Below are 9,966 nucleotides of genomic sequence, written 5' to 3'. Positions count from 1 at the left end.
GCCCCAACATAAGAGACTCTTAAATACAGAGAACAAACTGAGGGTTGCTGGAGGGGCTGGGGGGGGGGGGGGAGATGGGCTAAATGGGTAAGGGGTATTAAGGAGGACACTTGTTGGGATGAGCACTGGGTGTTATACACAGGGGATGAATCACTGGAATCTACTCTGGGAAACATTATCACACTATATGCTAACCAACTTGGATGTAAATTAAAAATGAATAAATGGAAGCAGCTATCCTTTCTGCCCAACAGCTTGCTCATTTAATGAACAGCTTTTGAGCAACCGCTCATGCTGTGACAGAAAACAGAGACACCTAAGACCTAACAGAGGAACTCAACCAGCTCTCTTACAGGGTGGTTGTGGGGATTAAACGAGTCGATGGCATGTAATGTAAAGAACATAAGAGGAAGGTGACTGACTGGCAAGAGGCCAGAAGACCTTCTCTGCCATGCTTAGAAATTTGGACTTCTATCCTGAAGACGTTGGGAAGCGATTAAAGGAATTTCAGCTGGAAGTGGCAGGATCCCTCTGCGCAGAATGTTTCTCCTGCTCTAGATGTATCCTTTCTGCCTTTCATCTCTGAGCTTAAATGACACGTCTTCAGCAAGACCTTTCTTGACCTCTCCACGCGGAACTTACCACTGATCGTGTCTCTTCTTATTTCTGTATTTGTAGAATTCAAGCACGCGAAAGTAGGCAATCTGTTTTGTCCTGTTCATTGCTCTGTCCATAAACTTAAAAAACAGGGCCTGGCCATACTTAGGAGAGGTGTTTCAGAAAGATCCCTGGTAGGCGTGAGAAGAATGGATTTCTAGAAGAGCAGGGCAAGATAAGGAATAACCGAAGAGGATTTGAGGGACTGTAACTTCAGTCTTCATTGTGTTGGGATTGCAGTGGACAATCCAAGGTAAGAGGCTCAGTAGGCAGTTGTATTGTAGGCACAGGTCTAGAGTTTCCAAAAGATGCAGGGAATATAAACTTGAGTGACATCAGATTATTAGGTCATTGAAACGGCGAGAGTCGATAAGCTCTCTCCGCAAAATGGAAAGTGTGTAAAGCAAGCATGGGAGGATAGAGCCTTCTATTATAGCGACATTAGAGAGGCAAGTGGAGGAAGAGAAAAATCCTAAGGAAGGCGGAAGTAGCTCTTCCTGCCTCACCTGGGTCTTTTGACTACATCTGCACCTGGACTGTCTGCATAAGGTCTTTGTTCTCCAGAAGGAGCAAGCTTGCCGGCTGTTGAGGAAGGCTGGAATTGCCAAGGCATCAACGCTCCAGGAAGAACCCTCGACTAGTGATGTTAGGGAATGAGTGGGGTGGGGGCCCACTCAGACCCCCAGAGTTGGTAGGAAGGTTATTTTAAACTAAAGACAATTTGAGATTCAGCAGATGTAGAAAGAAGCCTTCTTGGAGCTTCCCTTATTTCACAAAAGCCAGAAACTGCTCGAAGTGAGGCTGCCATAGATCCTCTCTCTGGGCAAGTTTCATGGCCATGAGGAAAAATAAAATAAAATAAAATAAAACAGAGATCACTGGCACCTGCATAAACAAACATTATCACAAACTTCCATATCTCGTTTGTTCCTCTGGAAACCATTTGTTCTTCCCACAGAAGGCTTTTCTCTCCTCTCCCTCTCCCCTATTAATTTAGGTACATAAACCATAATCTTTAACAGTTTAGGGAGTCCCTTTGTTTCCATATGCGCGTGATGAACTCCCCCCCCCCTTCACTCCTGTTAATCTGTCTGTTGTCAGTTAAATTCACACTCCAGAAATTGAACCTAAGAGGATAAAGAAGAGTTTTTTCCTACCAGATAGTGGCTAAATATCCCAGGGCATTGTTCCTCAGGTGGAACAATTTCAAAGTGTATATTCCATAGTCTCCCAAAGGTTTGTCAGTGGCACTGAGCCCCAGTTGCCCACGGCTGTAACCTGCTCATTAACATGCCCTATATTGCCTTCCTTTCCCTGACTCACCTCCCCACTTCTCTACCAGTGTTTCTTGGAATCACCTCCCAAATAATCTCCTTGCATACAATCCTTTTCTATTTTCTTCCGAGGAAGCCAGCCTAAGATAGAAACCGATAAAGGGAGCCTAGAGAAAAATGAGATTCATTCATGGACACAGAGGAGAAAGTTTCAAGGAGGAGGTGGTCAGCATTATAAAATGCTGCAGGGAATTTCCCTACGAGAGTGTTGATAAACTAGGCAAGTTTATTCCAGAGGTATAATGAGAAAAGGCAGAATTCTGTAGGCTAAGAATAAAAAGAAAAATGAGAAAATCCAACTTTTTGTCTTTTAGAGAAAGAACCTGAGTGGGGGAGAGGGGCAGAGGGAGAGAGAGAATCCCAAGTGGGGCTCTATCCCACACCTCTGGGATCTTGACCTGAGCTGAAACCAAGAGTCGGCACTCAACCGAGCCACCCAGGTGCTCCATGGGAAAGTCCAACTTTTTAAAATAAGTTATCTGAAAAAATAAGGTAGTGATAAAATAATAATTAGAGGCAGACGTAAGATGGAGGGAGGTGTTTTATTATAGGAGAGGCAAGCGTAGTTCTATGCCAAGTGAACAGAGCCAATAAGAAGGCAACGTTGAGGGGCGCCTGGGTGGCGCAGTCGGTTAAGCGTCCGACTTCAGCCAGGTCACGATCTCGCGGTCCGTGAGTTCGAGCCCCGTGTCGGGCTCTGGGCTGACAGCTCAGAGCCTGGAGCCTGTTTCCGATTCTGTGTCTCCGTCTCTCTCTGCCCCTCCGCCGTTCATGCTCTGTCTCTCTCTGTCCCAAAAATAAATAAAACGTTGGAAAAAAAAAAAAAAAAAGAAGGGAACGTTGAAATTTGGCTGAGAAGAATAATTCAGTGGGTGATTTTCATAAGGCAGTGGGAGAGGACAGGACATGGGAAGAATTAACCTAAGACGGAAGAAGAAAACCCTCTTCCACAGACAAGAGGAAAAGAAGCAAGGACGAGTATATAAAAAGACAAGTTTGTAGGCTTAAGATGAAGGAGAAAAGGTCTAATAGCCATTTGTGTTGTTGTTAAGTAGAAGACTGAGAATGGGGGGGGGAGGAGTCACGTGAGGAGGCTAGCGAAGGTTTAACAAAGCTGTCCTGTGGGGTTGGGGGAACGAGGGCCGAGCAGAGGGCAGGTGGCCCATGAGAGGGCTTTGCCAAAGTTGAATACCAGGTGTACGTAGTGGTGTTAATCCAAACAGCTCTGCAATTCTCTCTAAAAGTACCCAATATTAAAAATAAGTAAATAAAAACGAAACTACTCAATGTTTATAGAAACAGAATTTGACGAATCCATTGCTAGGTTTGCCAAATGGATGGGACATAAAGTCAAAGGTTCTAGGTGACTGAAAGTATTCACCGAAGGAGTGGCCAGGTGCTGAAGGGGAAGGGGCGGCATGTGTGTAGGGAATGTGAGAGCTAAAGGCCACAGCAGAGGTAGGTTATACAAGTTTACAACATCAGGGGCGCCTGGATGGCTCAGTCAGGTAAGCATCCGACTCTTGGTTTCGGCTCAGGTCATGATCTCAACAGTTCGGGAGTTCGAGCTCCAACTTCAACTCCATGATGATCATGCCTGCTTGGGAGTCTCTCTTACTCCCTCTCCCTCTGCCCCACCCTGCTCGCTCTCTCAAAAATAAATAAACTTTTAAAAAAGTTTACAATCTCAGAAGAGCAATTCTGACTAGCGGCAGGAGGGCAATGGATGTTGATGCCTGAAGTGTGAAGATGTTGAAGAAAAAGAGATTATGAGGATCTAAGGCTAGGAGTGTTGGCTGTGTTGTCCACAATGAATGGTTGAAGGGGGAGAGAGGTGGAACGTCAAAGGGAAGGGTAGGGACTGTTCCTTAGAGAGGAAGCCTAGCAGAGTGGTTAACATGTGGGTTCTGGAGCTAGACTCCAGGGGTTCGGAATGCTGGTCTGTTAACTCATTAACTGTGAAACTCTGGGTAAGTTATTTGACTCCTCAGCAAAGGTATGGATTCTGGAATCAGAAGTGGTGTGATAACTAAAGTATGGGAATAAATGAGATTCCTGGGTAAGAGTGTAAAGGAAAAAAAAAAACAAACCAAAGATCCCAGAGCAGACTATTGGGGAATGTAGAGTTTTGGGGCACAAAGGGAGAGACATCAGGAAAGGGCTGAAGAGGACAAGAAGACTGACCAGAGAATGGAAAAGAGAAACACAGAGGGTTGAGATTCAGGTGGTATTTTAGGATTTAACTTTCTAGGATTCAGGTGGTTCCTTGTAAGGTGATACGTCCTCCAACCCAGATTCTGAAGCTTTTTCTCAAACGGCTGCCCGCTCCAGGCACACTTGTCTAGCACAGATTTTTGAACAAGTCACTCCAAGGGCATGCACTAATATCACTGTTAGAACCTTCTCACTGAAACCTGCCTGTTATTCCCTGCTCCTTCCCAGCCACGTCCTTCAACATGGTCCCGGTGGTTCTCTGCGCCTTTAGCATTGAGCATCGCTGACCCTTTATGGTAATTATCTTTGCTGGCCCTTTATGGGAATTATCTTTACGGTAGCCAAGGCAGGACTCTGAACTGCTTGCTCCCTAGCTCTCCTCCCACCAAATGCTGGACTGAGTTCCACCACAGAAATCAAATAACGGCACCTCTTCCCAACTGCAGGACCAAAAATTAAGACTTTAAATAACATCTTCTCAAATAATCATTTCTGAAAAACGGGGAACCTTCTATGACAAAGCAAATAAAGAAATAACTAACTAGAAAAGACCAAATCTGCCCATGCTTGGTTTTGCTAGTATTTTTGTGCATTTGAATGTGGGTGCTTTGACAGCAATGGGTTGGCCACACATTGTTTCATTTACCTTGGGATACAAATCAAATGGGTTTCCCTTCACTTTAATCAAACTTCTGGTGGCTCAGTCGGTTAGGCGTCTGACTTCAGCTCAGGTTCTCACAGTTCATGGGTTCAAGCCCCATGTTGGGCTCCGTGCTGACAGCTCAGAGCCTGAAGCCTGCTTCAGAGTCTGTGTCTCCCCCCACCCCCTGCCCTCCCCCGCTCATGCTCTCGCTCTTTCTCAAAAATAAATAAACATTAAAAAAAATTTTTTTAAATAAAAAATTTCTGCTGCCATATAGGGATTTTCTTCCTCTTTCTTTCCATCCAACCTTTGTAATCAAAAAAGAATGAGTGGAGGGGGCACCTGGGTGGCTCAGTCGGTTAAGCACCTCTTGATTTCAGCCCAGGTCATGATCTCACGGTTCGTCAGATCAAGCCCTGCGTCAGGGTCTGTGCTAACAGCCTGCTTGGGATTCTATCTCTCTGCCCCTTCCCCCCTCAAAATAATAAACTTAAAAAAAAAAAAAAAAAAGAATGAGTGGAGAAGAGCTTTTAAAGGAGGGACTGATAAGACAATTCTGCCAATAACCATTTATATTTTTAACTTTTGGGTTCAGCCAGGCTGTGTTCCCGCCCCTGAGACCAAGAAAAGTATATTCGCAGTTTCCGCCTCCTTCTCTAAGCCCCTAGACAGAAGATGTGCCAACCAACTGTGGGCTTGTCCATCACCACCACCTGCCTTTCCTTGGCATTATCCTGACAGCTCCCTGGTCATCAAGTCCTGGAACGAAAAAGCAAGAAGGGACAAACATCTACCCCCCATCGAATAACTTAGTGTGTGCAGCTGATTATATTTTTGGAGATACCTAGAAATAAATATAGCAAATTCAGGCAGCAGAGCAAAATTAATATTTCTCTTTATTGGATAGTCTAGAATTAAGCTTGAAGAAGAAGAAATACAACTGAACTACTGAAATATAAATAGTTGAGCTTACTTTATTCAACAAAAGGCATCCGAGGTATCAGCCAATCAAGCATTCAGGCAAGTATCAGGTATGGCACAGTAAATAAGACGGGTTGACTCGGCCCTCAAGGAGCTTACATTCTAATACAGAAAGTAGATAACTGCTTTTTAGACAGATGCTAAAAATGAACAAAGAAAGGCACAAAGACTTTTAAAACCTGGGGGTTTGGGAAGCAAGCATCTCATCTAATGTAGAAGACTCCTTATGGAGGGAATAGTAAACTGATCTGAGGATACTAAGACATGAACTAAGTCAGTGGTTCTCACGGTGGGATTTTAGAAATTGATAGGATGTTGGTTTCATAATTATTGGGAACTATTCCTGGCATTGAGTGGATGCCGCCAGGGAGAACGCATGTCTGCAGTAGATGGGTTAGTCCCACACAAAGAAGAATTATTCGGTATCCTATACGACTTTTTAACGTCCTACTGGACATTTATGTAGGACCTACAGCTCGCCTGAGAGAATATCATTCATTTTTTCCTCTTAGGCAGTCCGTTATCCTTATTTCAGTTAAGGCAATTTCGCTCTGTTTCTTACAGATAAGATATATGGTCTGTTACGACTTACCCTAACACTTGTTTTCATCCTACGCTCACACATACCTCTAAATCTTTCATTTCCCAGTACTTCTTTGTAGGAAGTAGCCTCTGGACAACTCTGAAACTCCAACCCATTCATTGTAAGTAGGGGTAAGTATCTACTTCATGATGTCGTATAGAATAGTCATGCCTGAGCATTTACATATTGAAACTCATTTTATTGTCATTACAAATTTCTTTCCTTCTATTTCTCCATTATAATAGAGTTGGGGCATTAAATTGGTTCTTAAAGAAATCCATGTGTGTAAGTAGACTGTATTCCCTACGATTCCTCTCAGGCCAACAAAGGAGATGTGACAAAATGTTATTGCTCTGAAAAGGGTGAAAAGATCTGCTAGGGTTTATAGTTGCCACCATAAGTGGAGGGGAAGAGAGGGTGCTATTGGCATTGAGTACATGAGAGCCAAGTAGGCGGAACATCTTACAGTATTCTGGACAGTTCCTCACAGTAAGAAACTACTACTGTGCACCCTATACGAATTTTGAATGTCTCGCTAGACATTCTTGTATAACCTACAGCTCGTCTGCAAAAAATACTGTATTTCCTCATTTTCTCCATCTCGACAATCTGTAGATTTCCTTGCATAATATGTTTATTTCAATTAACATTCTATTTCGATATTTCTTAAGTACTATCATATGCAAACAAGTTATGCATCACTAGTTTTATTCTAAGGTCCACTCCTTTCCCTGCTTTTTCATTTTCTTATACTTCTTTGTATAAAATCAGTTTTGATTTTCTACCTTCTTTTAAATTTACACATTAGGTATAAACATCTGACTAGGTCTTCTAACATAGTTGTGCCCAAGTAATGTGCCTTTTATTTCCCTTTTATGTTAATGTTAACTAATTTTAAATTTATTTCGGCAATTATGTGTAGGTGGAGTATATGACCATTGAATTCATTTTGAGGATAATGAAACAGATGTTACAATGTATTTGTCATTAAAAAAAAAAAAACCCAAAAACGAAAAAGGCAGGAGTCCCAATTGAGAACCACTGAGCTAGGAAGAAAGGGGAACCAAAGAAGAAGGGAAGCCAGTGTGGCTTGTGTGGAAGAAAATAAATATCAGAGGGCAGGGAAGGGAGAAATCATAATCATGTGGGGCCATAATAAGGATTGTGAACTTTATTCCAAAAGCATGATCAGATCTGTGTTTTTCAAGATTAAGGAAAAAATTTTTAAATATGGCCATTGTTACTACTAAGTAAACAGTATCTCAGAAGGGGACAAAAAAATATTTCAGAAGTAAAACTGGACTTGGGAACAGCTTGGGAGGAGAGGAAGAAGTCAAGAATGACTTCTGACTATAGAACACTGAGGGAGAAAATGGTTCGTTTGAGGGAGGCAGGTAGAGAATTCCACCTAGGACACATTGCCTTAGAGGTGCCTGTGAAATATCCAAACAGAGAGGTCTACTGGGCAATCAGAGTTGGACAAACTGCATCTCTGAAAATGTGAGAACCAAGAGCAGGAAATGAAAACTCCAAACAGGAGCTACCATTCAAGGGAAAAAAAAACAAAAGTGCATTAGAGTAATTATTTGTGGCAAGCCTCCCAGAAAATAACCCTGCCCTAAAAAAATCTCTATACATGTTACTGGTGGAGTCCTTGAAACCAAGGGGTTGTGCAGATGTCTGTACTGATCTACAATCTGACTAATACAAAATCAACTCTAATGTTAATTAACTTTTATAATCTGTCTGCTAGAAGGAACTGTAACAGGAAACTTTGGCGAATGAATGTTACACAATGTTGAAAGGGAAAACTGAAAGGAAAAACCTGATTCGTTGTAAGGAAGGAACTCTTGGTCTAGGACCCTCAACTGCTTTAAAACTGTACTTACACTTGCAAACAATCCGTTATATGTAGAAAAAAGCCCCTTGCAGGTGCAAGGCCTGTTTGAGGCGTTTTCTTTGTTCTGACTCCGCGCTCACCAGGAAACACATCTCGCCTCCTTAAGGGGCCCACCCTCCAGTAGGGATGGCCCGGCTCCTAATTCCTTGGTGAGTCTCATCTGCTACACCGAACGACTACAAATAGCACTCAGGTTTATCAGTAATATTTGTGTGAATCTGGTTACCGTGACTCATATCCCCCCAAAATACAACTACTTCATGAAAGTCCAACCTGAAAAACCTTCTCTATAATCATATATATAAAAAGCCCCAAATTGGGCAGTAAACTCCAGTTGGTTGCTTCTCTCTGAGCCATACTTTGTGGCTCTTTTTATTGCATTCCAGAGAGTCAACCTGGATGGAGTCCCCTAAATAAACGCAGATAAAGAAATATATGCCCCAACTCAGATTTACTACGAAGATACAATACTGCAGTTACAGCTATAATACCATTTAAGTTACCTTTTCTTCCCCCCTCCCCAGCATTTTCCAAAAAATACGCCTCCCCCTCCAACTTTCCAGTCTTCCATCCAAAGGCAGTACTGTCTTACGTCTTTACATCAAAAGGCGTTTTTAGATTCCTCTCAAATTGCCCAAGTTAATTTTCTTGCAATTTAACCAAAACAAAACCATTGCGTACAATAAACGAAGAGTAGCTGGGAGAGAAACTTATAGCAGTGACAGCAGTTTTAGAAGTCAGTCGTTCCCAGCTACATCTAAGACAGTGGTTCCCAAACTTTAGGACGCATTTGAATCCTTGGGAGTTAGAAGTACCATTGCCCAGCTCTCACAGCAGAAACAGTGTTTTAGTTGGAATGGGATGCAGTCTGAACATTGGGATTGCTAGAAGGCTTCCCAGATGATTCAAATGTGTTAACAAAATTGGGGAACCATTGATCTAAGGCAATTTGATAACTACATGAGGAAATGTACAAGTTTACTATCTGGGGCAATCTGGCTCTGTAATGAACAGAATGGTTATGGCCTCCTTTATGACGCTGTAGTCATCATTTCTAACTAATCACGCAGGCTTTGTCTAGTTCAGTATATTCAATCACATATTCTGGGTAAATCTGATCTTTCTCGAAGATGACAAACACGGAGGGATTCAACCTTGCATCCACATAGCTGTCATATGGTGGTGGAGGAGGGCTTATGCTTCCCACAGCTCCTTGAGTAAAATCTCCAACCAGGACTCGAGCTACAAACATCACGATGTTTTTGGTATCATACCGGCAATTTTTATGGGAATAGATGGCATCTTTTCTGAAGTAATTTCCTAGAAATAGAAAAAGGGTAAGAATTATCATAAAAGAAGGCATGTAGTTTGTAAGATTATGTATCCGATGGTGTTATTGGATGATGGTGTCAGCAACATGTTATAGATACTTATAAACTTCCTTTGTACTTACAAAAGTCTATCATGCAAGTAAATTTCAATGCCGTATATAGCCCTAGTGGAATTACCAAATCATTTGCCACTGTGCTGGGGCTCCCAGTGATGGTGTGAGCCACAGGCTACAGTAACCAAGCGGTGAGGTCACAGCAGCCCAACTCCTGCAAATCATGCAGGAGGAGTTGAACTGTAAATGATGAACCAAAGATACTCCATC

At 42.5% G+C, this 9,966-nt stretch overlaps 1 protein-coding gene across 1 annotated transcript in view; it reads right to left on the bottom strand.

Moving 5' to 3' along the window:
* Positions 1-5,725: 5,725 nt before the first annotated feature.
* ZC3HAV1 (zinc finger CCCH-type containing, antiviral 1) overlaps positions 5,726-9,966 on the bottom strand; it is a 62,777-nt gene continuing 58,536 nt past the window's right edge. Inside the window, exon 13 of the mRNA XM_086688998.1 lies at positions 5,726-9,632. Coding sequence (XP_086545124.1) covers positions 9,367-9,632 — 266 coding nt within the window. The 3' untranslated portion in view covers positions 5,726-9,366. The remainder of the gene's footprint in view (positions 9,633-9,966) is intronic.

Source organism: Puma concolor, chromosome A2 (assembly GCF_028749965.1).
Source record: "Puma concolor isolate L17-30 chromosome A2, mPumCon1.1.hap2, whole genome shotgun sequence".
NCBI classification, from domain to species: Eukaryota; Metazoa; Chordata; class Mammalia; order Carnivora; family Felidae; genus Puma; species Puma concolor.
This window is presented reverse-complemented; position numbering and strand designations above follow the sequence as displayed.